The sequence below is a fragment of the Anopheles marshallii genome, chromosome X (assembly GCF_943734725.1).
Source record: "Anopheles marshallii chromosome X, idAnoMarsDA_429_01, whole genome shotgun sequence".
Classification (NCBI taxonomy): domain Eukaryota; kingdom Metazoa; phylum Arthropoda; class Insecta; order Diptera; family Culicidae; genus Anopheles; species Anopheles marshallii.
The window spans coordinates 17,536,147-17,561,600 of NC_071325.1; the positions used below are offsets into that span (position 1 = coordinate 17,536,147).

The window sequence follows — 25,454 nt, forward strand, 5'->3', positions numbered from 1 at the left end:
CATTGTTCGAAATATCTGAGCGAATGTTCATGACACGTGTCCATCATGTTGGATGCTTATGTCCAAGAAGGTACCAAGGCCAACGGTTGATAATAAAACAATAAATATCGAAACATGACTAATTTTGTAGTAGCATCTATTGCATTTCCCAGAACTACCTTGTGACGTATGATTGCGTTGCGATCCCGAGCAAAAGTTATCAGAGTGCAGTTCTTTGTTCGATCGACGTAATGAATCAGAGATGTTTGTAAACAAGTCATATTTCATCTACATGAAATAGACTTTTTTGGAATGTTTGAGTTGAATGTACCATTTACTGCGGAAAGTCTGAATTTAAGTGTTATCCAGTTTTCTCTTAACTTTTACCCTCTGAGCAGGAGAAAGCGGTTGATCTCAAGAATAAGCAAAGGTGTGCTAAGCTTGAATCCTTTCATTTGTCACAGGCCTTTGATTGAGTAGTCCAGAACTAGTGCTTTGCGTTCGCTTACAATTGGTGAACAGTCCGCTTCCCTCATACTGATAAGCGGACAATTTTCCTCCCATTTCCGATCCACTGTAACGCTAGACTGGACGATCTCTCATGCATGCACCTGTTTGCCCTCAATCTATTTGCGGAAAGTCTGAATTTAAGTGTTATCCAGTTTTCTCTTAACTTTTACCCTCTGTGCAGGAGAAAGCGGTTGATCTCAAGAATAAGCAAAGGTGTGCTAAGCTTGAATCCTTTAATTCGTCACAGGCCTTTGATTGAGTAGTCCAGAACTAGTACTTTGCGTTTGCTTACAATTGGTGAACAGTCCGCTTCCCTCATACTGATAAGCGAATAATTTTCCTCCCATTTCCGATCCACTGTAACGCGAGACCGGACGATCTCTCATGCATGCACCTGTTTGCCCTCAATCTAAATCCTCTCATCATCAGATTCGTTTTTGCTGCGAGCAGAATGACCTGATCAACGAGGACCGCTTATGCTCAGGACAGATCGAACATCCGCGGACTGCTCAGTATGCTCGCAAGTAGAGTACTGGAGTGGAAGTTTGCAAAGTGCTATAGGACATTTTATGTTTGGAACTTATTGCTGCCAGTAATCGTTCTTGGCCATCATGTAAATTAGAAGGTCGTTTGAATCATGTCGTATATTTGTAAATATAGTGAAACAGAGTTGTTAAAATTAGCCAAAAGCCTTGAATGACTTCAAATTTTGTAACACGTGATTTCTTGAATCGATTGAAAATGACTCATTGTTCGAAATATCTGAGCGAATGTTCATGACACGTGTCCATCATGTTGGATGCTTATGTCCAAGAAGGTACCAAGGCCAACGGTTGATAATAAAACAATAAATATCGAAACATGACTAATTTTGTAGTAGCATCTATTGCATTTCCTAGAACTACCTTGTGACGTATGATTGCGTTGCGATCCCGAGCAAAAGTTATCAGAGTGCAGTTCTTTGTTCGATCGACGTAATGAATCAGAGATGTTTGTAAACAAGTCATATTTCATCTACATGAAATAGACTTTTTTGGAATGTTTGAGTTGAATGTACCATTTACTGCGGAAAGTCTGAATTTAAGTGTTATCCAGTTTTCTCTTAACTTTTACCCTCTGAGCAGGAGAAAGCGGTTGATCTCAAGAATAAGCAAAGGTGTGCTAAGCTTGAATCCTTTAATTCGTCACAGGCCTTTGATTGAGTAGTCCAGAACTAGTGCTTTGCGTTCGCTTACAATTGGTGAACAGTCCGCTTCCCTCATACTGATAAGCGGACAATTTTCCTCCCATTTCCGATCCACTGTAACGCTAGACTGGACGATCTCTCATGCATGCACCTGTTTGCCCTCAATCTATTTGCGGAAAGTCTGAATTTAAGTGTTATCCAGTTTTCTCTTAACTTTTACCCTCTGTGCAGGAGAAAGCGGTTGATCTCAAGAATAAGCAAAGGTGTGCTAAGCTTGAATCCTTTAATTCGTCACAGGCCTTTGATTGAGTAGTCCAGAACTAGTACTTTGCGTTTGCTTACAATTGGTGAACAGTCCGCTTCCCTCATACTGATAAGCGGACAATTTTCCTCCCATTTCCGATCCACTGTAACGCGAGACCGGACGATCTCTCATGCATGCACCTGTTTGCCCACAATCTAAATCCTTTCATCATCAGATTCGTTTTTGCTGCGAGCAGAATGACCTGATCAACGAGGACCGCTTATGCTCAGGACAGATCGAACATCCGCGGACTGCTCAGTATGCTCGCAAGTAGAGTACTGGAGTGGAAGTTTGCAAAGTGCTATAGGACATTTTATGTTTGGAACTTATTGCTGCCAGTAATCGTTCTTGGCCATCATGTAAATTATAAGGTCGTTTGAATCATGTCGTATATTTGTAAATATAGTGAAACAGAGTTGTTAAAATTAGCCAAAAGTCTTGAATGACTTAAAATTTGTAACACGTGATTTCTTGAATCGATTGAATATGACTCATTGTTCGAAATATCTGAGCGAATGTTCATGACACGTGTCCATCATGTTGGATGCTTATGTCCGAGAAGGTACCAAGGCCAACGGTTGATAATAAAACAATAAATATCGAAACATGACTAATTTTGTAGTAGCATCTATTGCATTTCCCAGAACTACCTTGTGACGTATGATTGCGTTGCGATCCCGAGCAAAAGTTATCAGAGTGCAGTTCTTTGTTCGATCGACGTAATGAATCAGAGATGTTTGTAAACAAGTCATATTTCATCTACATGAAATAGACTTTTTTGGAATGTTTGAGTTGAATGTACCATTTATTGCGGAAAGTCTGAATTTAAGTGTTATCCAGTTTTCTCTTAACTTTTACCCTCTGTGCAGGAGAAAGCGGTTGATCTCAAGAATAAGCAAAGGTGTGCTAAGCTTGAATCCTTTAATTCGTCACACGCCTTTGATTGAGTAGTCCAGAACTAGTGCTTTGCGTTCGCTTACAATTGGTGAACAGTCCGCTTCCCTCATCCTGATAAGCGGACAATTTTCCTCCCATTTCCGATTCACTGTAACGCGAGACTGGACGATCTCTCATGCATGCACCTGTTTGCCCTCAATCTATTTGCGGAAAGTCTGAATTTAAGTGTTATCCAGTTTTCTCTTAACTTTTACCCTCTGTGCAGGAGAAAGCGGTTGATCTCAAGAATAAGCAAAGGTGTGCTAAGCTTGAATCCTAAATTAATTGCCGAAAATTTGCATTATGATCTTGAGAAAGAGCTATTACATTGCAGTTCTTTGTAATGATGATGTGATGAACAATACAAACATAAAACAAGTCATGTTTCATAAATCTTTAATAGAATATTATGGTAATGTTTCACTAATATGTGGTGTTAGCTGACTGCCTTTAATTCAGATCGAAATGTTTTCCATTTTCCATTCTCTCCAACTTCTTTAAAACATTCCGAAGGGTGTGAAAAGTGTCTAAATGATTATTTTTCTGGCATTCATTGGCAAAATGATTGCAGTACAATTTAAGCATGGATGATAAGGTGACATTTTGGATTAATAATCATCCGTGGTGACTGCTGAAATTTATCGCGTGGGAAATAAAAAAAGTCACGCAGGTATCAAATTACCTACATTTCTGTTCGTGCCTTCAATGTAAACGTTAATCGAGCGATAACGCTGGCCAAAAGCAACGTATTTGAGATGGACATAGGGCACTGTTTTTCTTAATTTAAAAAACTGAAACATTTCTTTGGAACATAACTTGTTTTGCGAGCGTGGCTTTTGCATGGAGGCTTCAATGTTACAACATCTCTTGCTCGCTATAAAAGTGATTTTTGTCGGTCAGACAAGTCTAAAGAATTTCGATTGATAAAGACCAATATTGATTCACCAGCTTGATAACGACTCCGCTGATAATAGGATAGTAATTACTGCATCACCCCCCTAGCATGATAATACGTACTTATCATCAAAATGAGTATTGCGTATAGAAAGATGACAGCATCGAAACTGATGGACTTTACGAAATTCCTAAAAATGTGGTGTGAAAGCTAATGCAAGAATCGCTATTATCACTGGGCGCACCCAGAATGTGGTATGGAATCTCGAGCTTTTTATAGTGCGCTTGCAGTGAACAATGAGGAGTAGCATGGTAATCGAAACCGAGCTGCGGCATGACGTCAGTCATTGAAGACATCATCAATGCCGGTGTTAGTGCCGGAAATCTGGAGCCAACGAAATTGGCTCAGTCTTATGCGTCGTACTTTTGTTATCTAGTATTCAAGTTGTGCTTACCCGATTGCCCACCAATACACCAGCTGCAACAAGTAAAATATCAAACATGCAGTATAGTCGAAAATGGGCAAGCGGGGATTGTAACTGCAAAACTACCGATCGATGTTCTCATTTTCTTTTTGAGATATTTCCATAGCTGCCTCTGCAGCACAATACTTTCCAACCTAGCGTACTTTCACGAGCCCGGCAAACAGCTCCGAAAGTTGCCTGGAGTTCTAACGGGAGATCGGACCAGTCAACGGCAAGGCAGCGAGGAATGTAGACCATGTACGCAGACGTCGAACGTTCGTTACTCTAACCGAACTGGAAGTGCTAAAAGCGACGGAGTTGAAAGCTTCATCATAAGTTCGGGTGCAAGAGAAGCTTACAAAAAAGAAGGTTTTCCGGGGGAACCTAAGTCAGAGATAATCTAGGCTCTCTAGGTGAATCGCCTGCGTGCCAGCACCAGGTCAATGGCATTGAAGCTGGTTTTTTATTATCATTTTTCCGTTGCATTTACTGTTTTTTGTTGTTGGTTGTAGAGATACCACAGGTAGACGTGCCTGCAAGGTGTGGAATGAGTGATTGAATATTGAAGGCGCATCGACTGTATCGCAATTTCAGTTTTGAGATTTAGCACTCCAATCAATCTGATTAGGCCAAAGCCAACCTGAAATCATGTGCGGTTTTTTGGTACTACGCGCATACATCTACGTTGATCATCTCTTACCGGCGTTGGCCGGTTGAACAATTTGTAACTGTGGCGCATAATCTGCAGTAGTATAGTCTTATCTTTTACGTGTACTATTGGCACCTGCCCAGTCACACAGCTTGCGGTATCCGACGCTGAAGTGAGAGAGATCGTTTGTTTTAGGGTAGCACTGTTGAGGTTCGGGCGGACGTGCGCTAAACGCGTAAATCCGCTTTTCAAAAAGGCAGAACCGAGAAAAACAAGAAAATTAACAATCGCGAACGAAGAAACAGATCCATGGACCAACGATAGACAAACATGGACGTAAGACCATCTTTCAGTGGTCCTAATTAGTGGAGCATACCGCTAACAGGAAAAAAATAACTGACGATAGGAAGAAAATCTCCCAAAAGCCGTACGGCTGGTTAAGCGTTAAGCGTGTAGATGGAGGGAGTGAAAGCACTGCATCGCTGGTACTCGCAACCATTTGCCGGTAAAACGCTCACACGCCAACCCGCCGGACGAGACTCTCGATAGCAATTCAACCGTAGTTCGAAACCTAATTAGAGCGTTCGCCCTACCATAAGGTTTGAAAGGTAGGTAAATAAATTAATATTTATTTTTGAAGAAATTAACTCACCTGTAGCACCTTGTTCCGCCAAATAGGGTAGCCAGCCCTTCTGGCCTAAATACGATTCCAGCTGAATGTTTTATTGGGCTGATAAAGTAGGTGCTTTCGGCTGAAATCTCTCTATTTCGTATACGGTTGCAACTGACTGGTGGTAATTTTCTCTTCAACCTCATTGGTAATTATTGCACTTTTCAACGTTTTTTGGGTGTTTTCTTCTTTTTATACAACAGAGGAAACGTATTCTGTTACTTACAGCCTCGTAACTGCACGGCTATTATACATAATTCGTGCTACTGTTGGTATTCCTGATCTAACTCACCGCGTTGAATAACGCTTTCGTACATCATCCTTGAACTAGAGTTCAAGATTTTATGTCAATGCGGTGCGTTGTACAATATTCAAACTCTTAGCAAACAGGTTAAGATAGCAGATAAGAACCACTTGCTACAAACACTTGTTGCTAAACGATAAGAACAGTAGTTTGCATAACGTTTGTTCATGTCCATGACACATATTTAAGAAAAAAACTATATAATTTCGCTAAATTAATTTTACTAGGAGCAATCCCTACAGTCACAGATAGTGTAGTTTTTTATTATTATAAATCGCATCCATATCTTTGGAGTTTGGCGAAATTGGTAAGAATTTTTTTTATTATGGTAAATGATAGGTAATTAAAAGTGATTTTTTATGATGTTAAAATATTACCTACAAAAGGGGTATGGGACAGTAAAATGATTCATGGTCTGGTAAACAATCTTACCACGATTGCTCAAGTGAGATCTAAATGAGCAGTCTGCCATACCATTGCATGTATCGAGTGGGACTTAGGTCTATAGTTATTTTTTAAAAATATTTTTCAAAAAGTTAAATTATCCGCAGTATAAATTACCCGCACGTGCTCTATAATGACCGATGTGATTCATCGAGTTAACAGTATTTAAATGTCGTATTGCTAATGAAATCATTCGTTCGGCGGTGTAAAAATATGCATATTGATGAAATGTGTGTTTTTTATGTTTGAATAAAAAAAAATGTTTTTTTAAGTATCGGTAGTGTGCACAAAATATCGAAGACGATGTATTTTTTTGCCAAATGATAATTGTTGTGTTGTTAGAAAATGTTGAATTTATATAAAATGATGAATATGATCTTCCTTGCTAACACATCTATCAGCTACAGTTGACGACAAATTCTGACGCGATGATATCATCAGTCGTCTCACCCACTTGACATTGAATACGTACATTTGCTTGGTGCAGTGAGTGCGACGGAAGGCAAATAAATGCATAGGACGTACCAGATCATAAAGCATATATCGGATTCAAATTTGCTTGAAAATAACATAGACACAGAAACAAGAGATGTGTTGTTCGTAAATCTCCAGCGAGATTTATGAATCTTCCATACATCGTGAGGATAGGCTCGATGTTTAATGTCAATGACACACCTAACTTAATTGGTCCGGTTGTATAGATGGTAGCGGCGTCGGTCTCTCACACTGCAACACCGATATCAAATCCCTTAGCAAGTATTAACTACTCGGTAGACGTGGTAAAATGTTCAATAATGTCTCGTGTCCACTGACTTAGGAGACCCGTGAAGCCATGAAGTAGTTTTAAAATGTTAACTTAATTATGCCTAATTTGCAGTAACCAACACTGGCTATCATGATTAATGTACGTAATTAACCATTAACGTTTCCAAGCATCTTGGATATTTGCTAACGGACTACATGGTTATCGAATGAATCACTAAACTATTTTGTGCAAAAGAAATAAAATGTGTTCGATAATGATTTATTAAATTCCTTGCCGTGCATCGGAAAATTTGTGCATTGCAAGGTTATTTATCGTTCTTTTGTTAAATTTGTGTCCAATGTTATTTTTGTTAGTGTGTACAGTTAAGGTAACATTAAGTGTGATAAGAAATGCGATAGCGCAAACATATGAAATGAAGAATTTTGGAATGTCGAGCATTAGATTAACGTGATTTGCTCGAGATAAATGAACTTCTTACGTGTAGAAGTTGTCCATTTTTTAATTTCTATTAACGTACAACTATTGGTGAAGATTGTTATTACAGTTCGTGTAGTGCCGACAAAATTCGGAACTCTGTTACCATCAATGAAAGCGTTCCTCTTTATACACGGGACCAACAAACGGAACGCGTCTGACAGTTCCACACGACCAGACTCTGATGACCCTGTAACACCATGCAGGTTTCCACCAAGCTGGCCTGATTTTGCCCTTTTATGTCGCGTCTGTTACGCTGGAACTATGAAAACCGTACACCCGTCCAAAAACAACATACGCAGACATTGCAACACCAATTCACGCATCCAGTGGTGCTGGTGCGGCCTAGTAGACCTTGGGCGGCTAAGCGTTCAATATGAACATGACAGCTTCCGAATATGGACGAAGGAAGACCATTAAATTTGCGACAACTTTCCAAAAAACCATTGTCGGATGGATGCCTTCGAAGGGGTGGAAAGTGTAATGGCGGTACGTTTACTGATATGCCGCAGCTTATCGCGTTTTGGCTAATGCTGTATTTACTATGCCCATATCCGGTTTAGCTCTAGCATGACCTTGTAAGGGTCATGATTTTTTCTGTATATTCCTACGTTCGAATTCGTCGCATGCTGCAGATAATCTTAAACAGATTAAAACCTGAACTATGAGTTTGTTATTCAAAGACGCAATATTAAAGTTTTATAGACATTACTTATCAGTTGGGAGACATGCAATACTTTTAACAATACTCGAATTCTATTTTTGTTTAGCGACAGCAAGCATCACCAAATCCTAAATAGACTATTTGCAGCAGCCAACTAACGTGTGATGAAGCCCACATTAACAGTGTACCAAATGTTGTATATCATACGTTTCTCGAGTTTTAACATTTGTCGCTGCCTCAAAACGTGAGCATGATAAAAACATATATCAGGCGCAACGCAATTGCATTCTCCTTAAATATCTTCAACGGTACGTGCGAAACGATTTAAACAAGCACATGCACAGGATCAACATGTACTGAACTGGTGTGACTGTTTTGTTCAATTGCAAGTGCAACATCTTTGCAAAACAACATGACTATGGTGAAATAAAAACTGTTACAAAAGGGCCTAAAGATGGAACGCGTAGAAGAAATACTGCTATAGCTGTACGAGCTGCTCGCTGCATTTAATAAACTAAATTAAGAACTGTAATAGCAAATAATATCAAGAGCTTCAGTTAGAATGTCTCAAATGTACATCACACAATAGAATTAAGATGGACTGGACCTTTGCAGGGCTGCTTTGAGTAGAGTATGTATTGTTTTAGTCGTTATTATAAGTTTAAAGTGAACGACGTGAACTTCTTAGAAGTTACACGTATTAATATAAGCCACATTGCACCTTTACACTACGAAAGCAGAAATCAATTTATACGTTGACTAAGACAATATTGAAATTAAAACTGCACTCTAACGCTACAGTTTATTCAACTCCGGTACAAATTAAGCGTTCATAGATTAAATATCGTTTATCCTTCCCCATCCAAGCCGATCCTTTTTAATTTCTGTACGCAACCAGGAAGGCACATTGTTTACTGGATGCGCATTGGGAAACCGAAGCGGACGATCCGGTCCATTAAACGGGTGCGTTTTGGCGAGCTTTCGTGCCAAATACTCTTTCCTTATCTGTGCCGGATCACGATATTTATCCATGTACAGGTTGAATGGTTTGCGTAACGGGAACCATTCCTGTTCCCTAATGTATGGTGCCGGAAAATCGTATTCGAAAACAGGGTGCTGCAACTGTAGCTTCTCGTGATAGAAACCAGGTAGACTGGTATCCCAGTCAGACTGGAAGAACGCCAAACCAGCGGGCGTAATACTCTCCTGATACTGGCGGTAGAAGTCGAGTGTGCGGAACGTTCGCTCGGGTAAATCATATGCATCCTTTCGTCGATACTGCGAGAAATCTATACGAGCATTCTGCTTGTATAAAACGAACACATGTCGATGGTAGCCGGTGCCTTTCGGTGGGAACGGTTGGAGGTATGGTATTAATTCTTCACCCTTCTTGATGTCCCCATTGGGAATGTTACTTCTGTAAGATAAAATAAAAAAAATAAGTTAAATACTATGGTTATACTCCAGTACGACCAACACTGAATAGCAGTATAAAGTAACGCAAAGATATATAATATTTAACAAATGTACTTCAAGACTGTATTGAACTGGATACATTTAGCTTCATGTATCAACATATTTTAATAACAATACCATGCATACAGCTACCAGCATACCAGTCCATAGTCCTCCGAAGAATGTCATGTTTTCCAAAAGCCAGCTTCAAATAAGCGATCTTGTGAGAATGGTTTTAAAGGTTCCCAGACTTTGGGGAAAATAACAATGTCTTCAACGATAAAACATATTGAATGTTGAAAAGTCCGCCAAAAAAGTGTTTCAACTCTTGTTTGATTCGGTAAATACGAGCCAAACATTGATGCAGTTACTAGAAACTAGGATAAGCAGAACTAAAAAAGCAGTTTTAAAAATGAACGATAAACGTTGTTGAACGAATAAATAAGTACTAGAATAAATATCCTAAAAATACTCATTGCTATTACGCCTATGAATGTAACGTATATGGTTGATGATCAAGATCGTGGATGAAGATGCTGATGTATTATGGAGCTCTTTAAAGAATACAAGAACAGTAAATAGAAACTGTCAAATTCAATTCGTTATTTTTTGTGCACAGTGTCAAAGAAATCTATACAAAAATATGATCTGCATGTGGGTCCGATGATTTAAAACATATTCGATTTCCAAGATATATTTCCAGGTTTCACATGAGTGATCCAGGTTCACGAGCAGTCATTCAGAAAGTATAAATAATTTGTTTTAACCAGAACAACACTGCTCATTAAATATATGAAATAGTTTTCCTTTTTAAAATATCACAAATAATTTTTTTCCTGTTTCTGAACATTTACTCCCTCTTAAATAGGAGGAGTTTGTCATATGTTCACACAATTATTGTTAACTAAATAAATTAAACTTAGTGAGGAGCTAGATAATTAAAGATTACAGTTTAACATGATGTTATACGTGATGTATGGGAAAAATAATAATGGCAATACTTACATGAACCAATGGCAGTATTCTTTCTCGCTGTCTTCAAAATGCCCATCGGGATTGGTTAGCAGTAGACACCACAAACTTTCCTTTTCCTCATTAGCTTTGTCGCCGGTAAATACAAATTTTCCGTCGAACTGGACATCCGGAGCTATTTGAGCTTCACTCGGCTTCAGAATATTTCCGTATCTTACGGGATACAGCAAATCGCCTACTCGGTACTGAATAGTTAGTTCTACACGGGGCACAAAGTAAGCAGATCCGAACAAATGCTCAAAAACACCGTAGTGCTCTGCAACGCGTTTTACGTGAAACGGTCCGCTTGTTTTCAACCAATCAGCACGCACATGTTCCAGATCAACTTCCACTGTAAAGAAAGGGACGGGGGTTTCAATTATCATTCTTGACCGACGAATTATTCTACATTTGCTTACATTTTCGCTCCCGTGATAGTCGTTCCAGTGCAGGATTGTTTCGTTGTGACTTTAAGTGCGCAAGACGCTCCGATAATTGTGACGATCTCGCCGGTTTTATATACGGAAATCCAATGTTTACGGGGAGTGTAATTCTGGGATCGCATATTTTTTCAGCTGAAATTCAAGAAAAATCCACCATATCCAGTAGATAGTGAAGTTACGAAACATTCTGATACTACAACAGTCGGATGCAACAACCAAATAAAATACCTTTCAAACGTTCCGCTAGCGTCCGGGCAACTCCAGGAGCTTTACCGCGCAGTGTATGACCATAGCGAACATCAAGCTTCTGTAGCACATTTGGTTTTAAACGCAAATTTCCACACGTTCGCTGTATTAGGTGAGCCATGTTTTGGTTCATATACTGGTGCGGATGTTTGGCTCAACGTTTTGACAGTACTGACCGGTTCAAGTATCAAGCTATGTTTACAAGGTACACCGGTGTTGACGAGTTTATTGGAAAGGAAATAATTTCTCATGTCTTTTATGTTACATTTTTAAAATCCATCTCATATAAGGGACATATATTGCAAAGACTATAGTTGAATCTACATACAAAATCTAAAAGAAAATCGGATGTTATAAAATATTCGGTAGCCTGACAACAAATACCTTATTGTGTAATTACCTTGTCTGAATTTGGTAGTTTGGTTGACATTTGAAGAATCCACCAGTTCCCATGAACCGAATCTGTTTTTGTTGAACGTTGCAGAACTTGCTGTATGTGTGCATATAACCTAATAATGTATGAAACAAATGTTGTTTAAAGAATTAGACTTTGAAACGTTGGAGTTTCTTTCATCTCTGTATGAAACATATGTTTAGCGGTAAAATCACAGGTCTTTACTGCAACAGTATCGTCATCGTAAATCTTTAATTCAAAACTTAACACATTGATAATTTAGTTTCTTCAATATACTTATTGAAATCTTACGTTGAAATCTTTCTCAAGAAAAGTTTAAAGTAATTAATCCACATAAACAAACGAATCACCCTTGGTTGAAACTAAGGTTATCTTCATTTTATTCTATTTTATATTTTATTTTAAAAAGCAAACCAGACATAAATTTTACAATATTTGAAAATATTACTGTCTAGTCCAATGTTACAAAAATAAAAACTGCTAATCATGATATGAGGGTCAATGATTACAGCTCTTGGGAGTGATTTTCGGAATGTACATTGAAAAGCAGGCACACAGGCATTTGGAAAAAAAAGAATCTATTATGGAATGAATGCACGAAACAAAGAAGAAAATTACATTGTTATTATAATCACATCCCGGATCACATATTGAATTTGACGAATTTCTTCGTTTAACCAGTTTGCACTTAGGTAACTTGGTAATATTAAAAGTACCGGTTTAATTTAATAGCTGTGGGTAATATTGTAAAGAATTTACAGTATGTATTTACATGTTTCATATGATGATACATTGCCATAATTTCTTGGAAGTATAAAAATAATATAAAATTGGAAGAAACGTTAACGAAACAGAGGAAAGCAATGTTATAAAAGTATCAAACAGAACAACCATTTACGTTGCACAACAAACCCGTTCAAATTTTTAGGGTGCAGAATGAATAACTGTAACAGTAATATTAACTTAAGTAATACTGCGATGAGGAAAACTAATATAATCGTTGAAGATTTTGTAGCATCTATTCTAATATTATGGCCATTTTTGGAAGATGGTATGTCCCTGCATATATGCATACCTGCATTCTATCAATATCATATATCAATTGTGTTACCTATTACGTTTTTTTTGCAGTCAACCATGTTCAAAGATTCGCAGTAGTGGAACAGTAAAATCTCATTTTTCTGCTTACATGAACGCGAATATTAACCAGTTTGATTTAAGGCAAAATTTGCTGAAACACCGTAGAAGATGATTCATATTTTGTAGTCTCTCTGTAAGGCATATTGTCTTATTTGATGTGACGTGGCCTGAACTACCGCGATTCCTTGGTTTGTTTAGTACATCTGTGCCATTTCTTATTCTATTATTTATAAAACGATCCAAATGAATCCACGAAACACTGGTTTTATAAAATCCAATTAATATGGCATACATGTTCATATGTTTTCTCTTCATCCACCAACATAGGCATCGCACCTTTTTGGTACCGTGCAGAACGGAATGTCTCTTATGTTACGGCGGCTTGTAAGTACCCTTCCTCTGCTTTGGTAATTGGCATGAATCTTTAGGCAATCATGCAATGGAACTGGTTTCAATAATTATTTTAGAAAACTGTGCGAACGAATTGTTATTCTATTTTTTCTCTCTTCATTTGTTACTGTATGTAACAACTTCTGATACAGTAAAGGTAAGGCTGTTTGTAGATTTCAATTACCAATAGCGGAATTATCAGTTCTGCGTATTAAGAGGCAAGATCTAACCTAGATTTTAATTCGGACCGGGGTGTGTTGTTGAAAAGTTTCTTCCTCGGTTACTCTATTTGACCGTTGCATCATGCTCACTGGGCTCATACAATAGTCACCAATTAAAAACATGAGTAGTATTTGAAAACAGAACAATCCTTACGCAACTAGAAAATCGATGTCTATGAAGCTACTAAGTTATTGTGTCCGGATAAATTAAAATATTTTAGAATTAAATATTTAAGAGAATGTCTGATAAAAATTAGATCTCCTCCTTTTTAATGTGCCTTTACATGAACCTGGATTATCTCAGTAAAACAAACAAAACAAAATCTTGAAATGAACCTAACCAACACGAAAATAAGTACATTCTAAGTACTACCTAAAAATTTCCTGCTAAAGACACGCGCTAATCTTTTTTTGTACGCTGGACATGATAAAATGTTGGCAAATCAAAAGAAGTTGGCAATGAACAACCAATTAACAATCAGTATATAGGTTTTTCGTTTGAAATCAATTTGCATACGATTTAAATTTGCAACTGTACGCACACTCAAACGTGTTTGGTGCTCGTCGCATCGGGAGGCGTGGCTTCATGCGTTCCCTTAAATGCTGGTAACAAGGGTCGGCGATCGTCTTTCGTCTTTTTTGGCTTTGGTCGATTATGCTTAGTATACCTATGGCAGAGAAAGAAAGAATCAAATAAAATACCTACTCAAACAATACATCGAATGTGAATTTTGCTTACCGATTAATCACACCATCCTCTTCGTCCATCATTTTGAGTATGATTACTTGGTCGTTAGAATCTATTGGAGCAATGGAGATGTCCCGTACAGCACGGAACTTACCACAATTATTCAAATGTTCGTTTTCAAGACGGAAGAAATTCCATACGAAACGACGAAACACTTCAAGTGGTGCCAGGATCGATGTCATTAGATCACCGCTGACAAGCTTATTTTCCGTCAGTGCATATGATACAATCCAAACGAACCGCAGTACCAGATCTTCTATGATCGCAAAATAATAGAAAAACTAAAAAATAGAAGAAAGAAATAAAAATAAAATAAGATAACGAATTCGCAACTGATACAATGTTACGGATAGTATATTGAAACATATACTCACTGGCATGGAATAAACAATCTCTTCGCGAAGGAAAGTATTCTCTCCGGCGTTCTTATCAAACAATCCCCAATCCATCTTGATGTCCCAAGTATATGCGTAGCAGGACGATACAACGGAGCTAAACAGCCATAACCAAAGGAAAACGTTATCCGAAGAGTCCTCATATTTATCTGAATAATAAAAGTTTGTTTTTAGGTTATATTGAATAAATAACATTAAAATCTAAGATATTATTACAACCCTGTTATATGAAACTTACAAGCATTAGCGGACCGTAATGTGGAAAAAATGACTACGCAGAAAGTTGTAGCATATTTGCCAGCATTCACCAAATGTGGAAAAGCCTCTCTGGAATCTCGATAACGGCGCAGACACTGGGCAAATCTAAACCATGCCGGCAAACAATTCACCAATGGACGGATTATATAGCTTTCCTCCATACATTGACGAGTATCTGCAAAAGATAATTATTTACAGACACAATAATTTATTAGCTAATTCATCTGCTAAAATTGGATTAAAATTAAGTTCAAAAATCTATTACATTCAGATTATCTAAAACTAGCATAAGTTAGTATTTTTAAGAGAGAATGATGTTTGATTATATTTTCATATGATTAAAACGAGGTTATACTCACTGCCTGCTTCTAACCAATTGCCATTCGTAGCGTAAAAACACGTAAGAAATTGGAAATCTAGTAGAGCTGTGACGAGACTATTTAACTGATCAGCCAGCCAGAAATCGGCAAAACCTACGTGAAAGAAAGGAGCTGCCACCATGCGGCCGATCGTTTTCAGCAACCAAAAACGCGCCTCGTAACGGAACACGCGCAATGGATTGACTAGGAATGCGATCATGATCACGGTCATAAAGAGTGGATTGACGTAAGGTGGTATGCTCAGACTTGCGCTGTACAGGAAGCTCAATAGACTCAGCGTCCATACCACACCGAAGATAGCCGCCATCTCCATCAGATGCTGCTCGGATAGATGGTTGCGAGGATCTAGCTCAAAGATGAGCACATGGTTTACACCGGACGAACGCCACCCATAGATATTAACGCCGATTAGAAAAATGAATTCAATTAGCAGTAATGGACCGCGGTACAGTCGGAAAGCGATCTTGAGATTCTCGCCAGTTGCGCTGTCATGAAAGACGGCAGATAAGATCACGGCGACAAACAGCACAACGAAGCTACCGCTGAACAGGCCCACCTTGAAGGTGGTCCATGGGCTTTGTTGCTCGCCTAAAGGTGGTACTCGTAGACGCTTCATAGCCCGTTGCCGATCGCCACCTTCGAGCTGGGTCGTTACTGTTGTTTCTGTGTCATTGATCAGTTTGTCAATGTCCTTGTTGATGAAAAAATGACTCATCTCGACATGCTCCTTCTGGTATCGTGCGCCGTTGTCCGAAACCAATATTTTGTCATGCTTTTTCAATATCTTGCGAAAGCCGGTATGATTGAGGTTTTGATAGTTCTGAAGCAGAATGAGACTGAGATAGAATTCGCTGAACGCGAGTTTTAACTCCTGTGCCTTCCGGTAGGGTAAATTGATTGGTTTATGACTGTGACCTTTGCTCTTGCTTTTTTGCTGGCTCTCGAGCGTAGTCCGTAGCTGGGTGATCAGGGCGGCATATTTACGTGTCGCCTCCGCTAACTTTTCCGAATAAAATGTGTTAATTTTTTTCAGCTCCTGATCGCAGTAGTGGTAAAAGTTTTCGTCGAAGTTTGCAAAATGTCGTTTTCTAACATCTTCCTCTACGCTGTCCAGCGCCGGTGCTTCTTCATTAGCGGTATACAGCATTGCTTTCATTTCCTAAAAGAAATAAATTACAATTTGATGTTACTTTATTCGCTTATAAATATGGATGTGTACAATTTTCTGTTTATTTCATACAACTACTACAACTACAATAATATAAATATTTAAATAAATAGGAAAGTGGGATGATGGTCTAATTTCGAACACTAAACAGTGGATTACATACCTCGTAGTTGATGTATTGTTTGCGCCATTCTGGAGTGATGTGCGCGGATAAGTGTTCTGCAAACTTCATCCTGACAGTGTCACGTCACGTTTCAGAAACTGCCGTGATCTCCAAAACACCTTTCGAATTCCACCAATGTTGATAAGCAAAACTGTGTATTATTACCCTACGATATACAATTTAAGTCCGGATTATGTGATACTCGTTTCAATACATCAGCTGCAACATTACATTACTTTGTATTTCTCGTTCCTCAAACAATTTCTCGTCTTGGTGGAGCAAATTAGTGGCCTGGTGTTACAATTGCATCAAGCTTCCGGTATAAGGAACATATGCAAGGAATAACTGAAAGACAGAAAATAATATTCTGAGGTTAATGAGCAAATTTAGTCGAAGCACCGTCTCATTCACAATCGTTTATAACAAAGAGTTCTCATTAGTTTCTAGAATATTTGTGTGAATATTTGGCCATATTTTCCCCTGATAAGCTGTGTATCTTGATAAAGTAATCTAGTTTATGAGACATTTGTTAATGGCCTCTTTCTTTTGTTGTCTTCTTTGGCTGTACTTCTTTTGCTAGATAGACAGACTATTTCTCTATTTTCTGCACCAGTTTTTATGTATTTATGTACGTTTGGAGAAATTGCTATGGATTCGGTAAGTTTTTTGTTCGTTTGTTTGTTTGTTTTTATTTGTGATGTTAAGCAATCTTTTTCAATCGCGCATGTATTAGTATGCTTTGATTTGTACTAGAGAATGGGTAGTGAATGATTAAACCCTTCTTCAGATTATCTCCCAAGAGATCAATATTGACAATTGTTCAATGTTCCATCAATTTATTTATTTAATTTCTAGTATGACGGCTTTCGCCGTATTATCAAAGAGATAGATCTATTCATTCTTAAATTGATTGTCAATTCTACCTGACAAGAATATCATACCGATATGATTGTTACCGAGTAGTGAGCACAAACCCTCATTCGTACAACCTTCATTGATCTACAGAACCTACCAGTTTATCGATCAACATGTAACACGGTCGTAAGAAAATCCTCTCTAAGCAGACCTTCATTACAATGCGAGTAATGACGACGACAACAGTCCTGCTGGCAGTGTATAGCCACGCTATCGGTTGTTTACTCGTTATGATGACATCTTTATAACTTCCATAACCCTCACACACACAAACCGTTCTTCAAGCTTTCTTTAAGCCCGAATGTGGGCGTTCTTCACGTGATGGTACCAGCAGCAGCAGCCGTGACCATCTTATCTCCTTGCACGGGCCGTTAATAGGAGGACGTTCGCGATACCTACGGATACTGATTCGAACAATTCAAATAACGCTCAAGCTATGGCTTGTGTATCGCCGGTTTTATAGACAACGATTTCAACATGTTCACTTCGTTTGAGTAATAGTCTTTCAGACTGCTGTTTTCGAAGATATAAAGATATTGTTTCGAAGATATATAAAAACAATTAACATGAAGGGGGAAATATAATAGCAGCAATGATTGCAATGCAGGGTGAATTTTTGCCATTAGTGAAAATGATTTGAAATTTTTAATACAGCTGCGTAAAAATATTATATAAATGAACACTTTAAGTTCAGAATTTAATAAATTTTGATTCTATTTATTATGTACTTCAAACAGTAATTTGGCCATGGCCCGGGATAAGGTGACCTTTTACTGTTTCGAGAAGGAAATGTATTCAAACGAATGTGAATTGTATCCTATATTAAGTTACCTTTAGTTATAAGCATCGACTTATTTTACCACGTATCCGAATATTCAGTCCTTGCTACGGGGGATTAGTCCGTATGGGAATTGGTTCGTTCGTGTGATGAACTTCGCCGCTACCATCATAGCACCGGGCAGCTCCATTTCATTTTTTTTTCATCCAAAATTTATGACATCCACATATGAACTTGTCCGTGTACCCTTCGTTAATTAAGCCCTTTGTTAAAAACCTATGCTTCTTGTGTTCTATCCAAACGACCTCTTGAGCATAGCGGAGTCTCGCTTCCATGGAGGAACTCACATCATACAATTTACAGCTCAATAATTTCGTAATGGTGTAATGGTCCAACAACAATTTTGCAACACATACTTATGAGCGGCCAATTATGAGCGACTTTGTGTCTAACAATCATCATTTGCGGTAAGTCTACCTATTGTTTTTAATATGAGCCATTAGGTATCTTATGCTTATCAACACCTGATAAATGTGTATAGAGTTGCTTTTCCAAGGGTAACCAAGTGTCAGAAATGGTCATTAAAAAAACCGAGAGGCCAATAGGTGTTATCGAGAATCTTTGGATAGGAAAGTTAAAAACACTGGAACATGCACTGATGTAGGCAGAACAGTATAAAAATCTATAATTTGCTGAAGTCAGCTGACGAAATCAGCAATAGACAAGGCTTAGCATGACAAAATTATTCTATAACAGGACAATGTTACACCTATCAAAGCAAAACTTATCATAATAATCGATCATGATAAAATATATATTACACAAACAAAAAGTCCTGTTCTGTTGGTATGAAATTTGTCTGAATGTATTTCATGTATGTATGTATTGTAATGTATGTATGTAATGTATGTATTGTAAGAATGTATTTTCCATTCTTAAACCCCCACAGTAGTTTCTATAATATGAGAAGGTCAAAAAATTACCTAATTCTTTTTTTTTATTAGAACGGCCTGGCTATATCGATTTATATTAACCACGTAGCCGGTTAGTCACAGTCCTTGCTACGGGAAATAGGTCCGGTCCGTTCGTGTGAAGACTAGCGCCGTTACCATCATGCAACCGGCCCGACTCATATCATAAACATAAAGAGATTAAAAAAGTGGAAGTATACAAATGCAAATAAATAATTTAAAATGCGCCTATTTTTAGGATGTATAAATACAATAATTACTAGCACTAATTTAAAAATATGCAATCTTTTTAGAAACCCGACACTGCATTAGCATTGAGACTAGTTGATGATATGTGAAACAGCACGACCATGGTTCACGCGTTCTTAAACCCCCACAAGACGTGATCAAAAGCAGCCGATAAAAGTAAATAAACTTAGTCAACCGTCCAGCTTACTACACCTAGCCCCAGATGTTCACTATGAGCGTGAGGAAATAGATTTTTAGGTTGAGGACCGTTCCACTCAATCAACTTCCACCCAGTACACGTAAGCACAAAAGACTTCTATTTTTTGTCATTCCACATTGCATTACAGCACAAAAAGCAAATACTACATCTTTCAGCAGAAAATATCACCGGTTAAATGGAGATAACAAGTATATCGCACAAATCAGTAACCATGTTGTCCGTGTGCAGTTTTTCGTTGGTGTTAACACATTGCATTACAAACAACATAAGCGGGCTGCACAAAAAATGAACTGCAAAAGTTGGAGGCGAAATGGTTTGTTCTGCAAACGAACTTATCGTATATTGCCTTCACTTCTCCATGCGGTACGTGGGACGTTTTCAACAGTATAACGGGTTACAAGTACCCGAAAAAATTGATTTTGTATTTAACTAATTGTCCGCTCTAGCACACAGCCATAATGCAACAAAGTATAGTGTATATAATTAGGTTTATGGGTATACCAGAGGAACAGTGAAAGCGATATTAGACGAACAAACGTAATTTGAGAGATAAGAAATCATGAACTAGGGAATTAAAAACAAAAATACCTGATGTCAGTTAACGAGGTATCTAAATTCTTTGTAATGGTAATGATACATTTTAAATTTGAAATACTAAATAAGGTCAACTAACAGTTCAAACGAAAAACTACGGTTGACCATCATAGTTCAAGCAGGATGTGAAGTAATGGTATTATTGGGAGAAATCGTACTATAACCAGTAGAAGGGTAGCTTTTATCCGTATGTGGAAAGTGATTAAGAACATTTTAGCTAAAAGGAATGCAATCACCTTCAAATCCCAGTGCTGTTTTATCGTTGTATTGATGCTTTCGTAAACGAATTGCACATGATATCATGTATCGTAACAGTTGCATCCGCTTGTTTGTTGCTTGACGTGACTGTTTGACTCGTTGCTAAGAAGGGACAGCAAGGAGAAGATAAAAACAGGTCCGGAATTCTGTCGTTTGTTCCGCTACCCTTCCTCAAACACTACTCCCATGTTTTTCGTTGCTTAGTTCCATTCAGATCAGCAGCACTTACAAAAGTGCAGACTTTAATCGGTTAGGGCCTAACGGGTGGTTCGTGGTTTGTGTTTCCTCCCACTAGCAGAATGAAAAAAGGAACTTGGACAACAGGTTTCCGGTGGTGAAACAGGCATACGTACGGCTCTCGTGCCATAAATCCGCAGCATACCTTCTTGTGGTTGCTTGTTGCTAACTGATATACAATTCATAGCCTTGTTGTGACTCACAAAGAGGCTTATTTATTCATTTATACCTTGTTGTATATTAATATAAAATATTTTAATGCAAAGGGAATCGATAGCGGCATGAACATGTTTTTGTTGCTAATACATGTATTTTTTTTAAATCGATGCTCAGAATAGACTATTTACCACATCTCAACAAGAAGTTCGATGAAGAGGTAATGAGAAAAATCGCTTGTAGATGAAGAGCAGATGAATTACTTTCTGCAACACCACGTCTGTCAACGGTAGTTTGGTCTACTTGCATGGGATCATATCTAATCATTGCATCCAATTCATAAATTCATTAATTCATAGCGCATATCTGAGGCTAGTAAAAACATCACAAACGCGTGTTCACACGATGAGTTGGACAAACAATTTCAATTGCGTATTTCAACTAATACCTTGTAAACGAGGAATCACAATCTTTCTGTCTTCTTGTTTCTGTGAGTACATGATATGACCATTCCTGAACCACACATTAGTCGTAATCGTCGTATATCACAACTAGTTGTTTCAGCCAAACACTTTTAGTAGTACGTTGTAACAAATAATGAAAATTTTATGTTTGACTTGGTGATAGTGTTAATAATAATTCACTTACTTACCTTGCATTTAGTAGAAACAGATTGATTTTAAGATGCGATGATCTTTTAAAGCGTCCAAACTGTGCAGCTTTCTATTGCGTCTGGACGAACACTTCGCAGCGAGATAGGTGAGTACCGGTTAAAATTTATGTATTCTGATTAGACATCCTTTTGCGACGAAAGCGTGCAATGGTGTTCTTATGCTACGTAACACGCCCGGTCCGTGATAACTGAGACGATTCTGTCGAAAACAATAAATAAGGTTCCATTGTGTGAGTGTGAACGATCAATGCACGGAATGCAAAACTAACGAACAGTCTTCTGATTGCCTGATTTCGATCAGAACAGTGACAACGGAGGCCACGCAATGGCCCAAGAAGTGAATTGGAACATTACCCGAACAAACACTGGATCGTATTAACACGATTTTGACGACACCGCCGTTTTTCCTGTTCAGCTGGTCGAGCTGCAGGACTGCTGTTTGATTGTGTTTATATGGTTTTATAATCAAATAATCAGACTGGCCCGCTTAATCCAGTGCGCGATTGTGTGGTTAGAAGTAACAAATTAAAAGGAAAATAACGTAAGCAAATAATAAAAACAAAACACAACTTAAGAACGACGGAAAATCACTTGCAAGCGCAGGAAGCTAGAAGTGCACTGTGCGAAAGGGTATACCACTGTCATTCCGTGCTAATGTTGAAACAAAATAACAAATAGTCCGAATATCACATGATGACGCTGGACTGACAGTTCTGATTTGGCGTTTCCGTTATTTGGCAAAACCAAACTAACCCATAGGTGTTAGGAATTCAACACACATTTACATACAAAAGCTGATTTTGTAAATTTACGCATCAAGGAATTTTATTCCAGTACCGATACCGAATACCGAGAAAAATCGTCCACGGGAGATTTGTATCAAGCTGTAAACTTGCTGGAATGAGACACCGTTTCGTACCGTTCAGTACTCTGTGAACTTCTACCGCCTCTTCAGGGTCCGTACATCATAAATGCCTTTTCATGCGTCACTGGAAAGGTCTTTATGTAATGTCAAAAACGAGAAAGCCTCTTTTGAACTTCCGCTTCGGCAAGGAAACACGAACTGCTTGCTGCAGGGTAAGAAAATAATGAAAATATATGTGTTATTAATGTCTTTTAGTTTCAGAAATTCCATCTCATAGGATGAGGAAGTAGTGAGCGATCGGATCTCAGGCTGTTGCGATATTAAACAAAGTGTAGAACACTTTAATTTTCGTTCTTGTAGAGTCTCTTGATATCCAAAGCCGCATGTTTGTGTGAATTAGTCTTTGGGATAAATTAAACTTAATTGTGTTATTTTCTTTGGTTACAGTGATCCAGTCTAACTATGGCTCCATCACGGAAGAACAAAGTCGTGAAGGAAGAAGTGCAAGTATCGCTTGGACCGCAGGTACGCGATGGTGAGGTAGTGTTCGGAGTGGCTCACATCTACGCGAGTTTTAACGATACCTTTGTACACGTCACGGATCTGTCGGGTAAGGAAACCATCTCCCGTGTAACCGGTGGTATGAAGGTAAAAGCCGATCGCGATGAAGCCTCACCTTATGCCGCTATGTTGGCCGCTCAGGTAAGGCAATTTCTTCCATTATCATTATTGTGTCGAATTTTTATAATAGAAATATTGTTTGTCTCCGACGTTAGGACGTAGCGGAAAAGTGCAAATCGCTCGGCATTACCGCCCTTCACATTAAGCTGCGTGCTACTGGTGGAAACCGTACTAAAACACCTGGACCCGGAGCACAGTCAGCACTCCGTGCGTTGGCGCGTTCTTCAATGAAGATTGGTCGTATCGAGGATGTCACTCCGATTCCGTCAGATTCTACTCGCAGGAAGGGTGGTCGTCGCGGTCGTCGTCTATAAACCCTACGCCTTTGGTTTTTTTTTTCCACGCGCACTGTCGGTGTATTTGGTATTCTACTTATTTTGCTATGATGTTTGTCTTATTTTGTTAACACGCTGGTATGTAGGTGTGAATTATGAAGAGCTTAAGTTCTTTTTCTGAACCAGCGTTACGAAAAATATTGGAAATGATTATACTGACATAAGGAATGCCAATAAATTGCAAACAACCATCTATTAAAAACCGCCAAATTAATGTCATTATAGCGCGTATATTTTAGATTACAACCTCATTCGAAATCAATGGCTCGTCTGTTAAGGATGTTGAAGTAAATCGCTAAATTCATGTGCCTAGCAATTGAACAGAATTATCAAATGAGTCTAAAAGAAAATTGCAATATCCATACTTGTATTTTACGTTAAAAATACTTCAAATACTTAAGTAAATTAAGAAGAATTCAATACAATATACGGGTCGGTCGTTCTTAAGAGAAAAGCAAATAAATCATCGCGTAAAGCTCTGTCATGTTATGTTAGCGTGAAGCTGTGTTGTATGCTAAAAGATTCCACTTCTTACATGGAATAATGAATCGCAATAACAACTAAAATTATTTCATCAATACTTCACCCGTTCTTCACCTTCACCAATAACTTCACCCGTTCTTTCTAATTTCTTCTTTCAATCCCTTTTCTTCAATTTCTAGATTCATCGGATGCTCATATTCGGCGGTGTGCAAAGCAACTAAAACGCAATAATATGATTAAGTATCAATACGAGGAAGACAAAGTACCTGCTTGTCGGAGACTCTGACCGTTATCCTCCACCAGGCGTATAAATAATCGTATAATTCAAAAAATCATAAAAATTCCTGAAATCGTAAAATAACTGACGGAATAATCATTACCACAAGTTGATTGTATCCTCGAACAACAACTTAAATGAAACAACGAAAGTGCTTTGTTATGGAAAATCGTACTTATTATGGGTTCCACAAACCAGGAGTTTGGAGTTTGTTGAAGCTAGAACAAAACGCAAATTGCGGCATATATCGCATTGACACATCCGGTAAACCTCTATGGTTACGAGTCCTGAACATTGCTAACGGAGGATGCCAATTTAATCGCCATATTCGAGCAGCGGGTGCTTCGGACTTTCTTTGGTGGTATTTGTTAGCAGAACGTGCGGTGAACAAACTAGCTGAAGAATAAGGTGTTTACCCGCGACTTTTTCGGCACGAGGTATATTGGAGAATACACCAGCTCGCTGACTGGACCATAAGGAATTCAACCCATCAGGCATCAGGTGTAGTAGAGGGAGGAGGAGGAGTCTGGACAGCGTTTCAAACTAATTCGTTACCTGGCTATGCTAGCACGACGCGCTCAATTATGCAATTAAACATTCCAGTAAAACGAAAAAAAAAATCATACAATATTGCCGATTCAATGCCTAACTATGGAAAAATCGTATTCCTCCAATTAAGTTGGTAGTTGCGCTTGAGTCAACTTATGTAAACTTATGTTAATGCCTTGATAGAATGTAAAATTGTTTTTGCTGAATTTCCGTCTTGCTTAAGTTGAATAACTGTTTGAAAAGATAGAACTATCAGTTTGGTGTTACTGATAAACAAACTAATGCGTATTTTTCTGCTGTAATTGAGCAGTTTTGCTACTATACATAACAATGTTGTATATGATACAAATGTAAAATTGTTGTTCATTTGGATTGAGTAAAATCCTAGAAAATATTTTGATCCATAAATGTTATTACTTGCTTCTTATCGCCAGCAATGTAGAAGGTAATCGCTTTATCGAACATAAACGGGCATCAGCATGATAATATTGTAGTGTATTTTTAAATTGCTGGTTGATTGTAGAATTGTTTGTACTGTTGCACGATGGTTGATTGGA

The 25,454-nt window shown here is 38.2% G+C and overlaps 3 protein-coding genes across 3 annotated transcripts; 1 reads left to right on the top strand and 2 right to left on the bottom strand.

Annotated features, from left to right (window-relative positions):
* Positions 1-9,081: 9,081 nt before the first annotated feature.
* On the bottom strand, positions 9,082-11,520 carry LOC128708862 (39S ribosomal protein L38, mitochondrial). The gene is made up of 4 exons (XM_053803845.1): positions 11,382-11,520; positions 11,130-11,285; positions 10,705-11,062; positions 9,082-9,661 (listed from the first exon to the last, which is right to left on the bottom strand). Exons 1-4 carry the CDS (start codon positions 11,518-11,520, stop codon positions 9,082-9,084), a joined length of 1,233 nt encoding a protein of 410 aa, XP_053659820.1.
* Positions 11,521-14,109: 2,589 nt separating this feature from the next.
* Positions 14,110-16,746, bottom strand: LOC128709925 (xenotropic and polytropic retrovirus receptor 1-like). Its single transcript, XM_053805332.1, has 6 exons — positions 16,678-16,746; positions 15,326-16,505; positions 14,947-15,141; positions 14,688-14,857; positions 14,305-14,594; positions 14,110-14,233 (listed from the first exon to the last, which is right to left on the bottom strand). Exons 1-6 carry the CDS (start codon positions 16,744-16,746, stop codon positions 14,110-14,112), a joined length of 2,028 nt encoding a protein of 675 aa, XP_053661307.1.
* Positions 16,747-23,034: 6,288 nt separating this feature from the next.
* LOC128713946 (40S ribosomal protein S14a) lies at positions 23,035-23,567 on the top strand. Its single transcript, XM_053808824.1, has 2 exons — positions 23,035-23,274; positions 23,349-23,567. The coding sequence occupies exons 1-2, from the start codon at positions 23,035-23,037 to the stop codon at positions 23,565-23,567; spliced, it is 459 nt and encodes a 152-aa protein (XP_053664799.1).
* Positions 23,568-25,454: the final 1,887 nt, after the last annotated feature.

Excerpts from the sequence above, each read along its gene's own strand:
- LOC128708862 (XM_053803845.1), bottom strand. The coding sequence starts at position 11,520 with ATGGCTCACCTAATACAGCGAACGTGTGGAAATTTGCGTTTAAAACCA. Across the intron at positions 11,286-11,381 it reads GCTAGCGGAACGTTTGAAAG|CTGAAAAAATATGCGATCCC; the intron begins GTATTTTATTTG and ends CTTGAATTTCAG. Across the intron at positions 9,662-10,704 it reads GAATACTGCCATTGGTTCAT|AAGTAACATTCCCAATGGGG; the intron begins GTAAGTATTGCC and ends TTTATCTTACAG.
- LOC128713946 (XM_053808824.1), top strand. The coding sequence starts at position 23,035 with ATGGCTCCATCACGGAAGAACAAAGTCGTGAAGGAAGAAGTGCAAGTA. Across the intron at positions 23,275-23,348 it reads CCGCTATGTTGGCCGCTCAG|GACGTAGCGGAAAAGTGCAA; the intron begins GTAAGGCAATTT and ends CTCCGACGTTAG.
- LOC128709925 (XM_053805332.1), bottom strand. The coding sequence starts at position 16,746 with ATGAAGTTTGCAGAACACTTATCCGCGCACATCACTCCAGAATGGCGC. Across the intron at positions 16,506-16,677 it reads AACAATACATCAACTACGAG|GAAATGAAAGCAATGCTGTA; the intron begins GTATGTAATCCA and ends TATTTCTTTTAG. Across the intron at positions 14,858-14,946 it reads ATTACGGTCCGCTAATGCTT|ATAAATATGAGGACTCTTCG; the intron begins GTAAGTTTCATA and ends TTTATTATTCAG.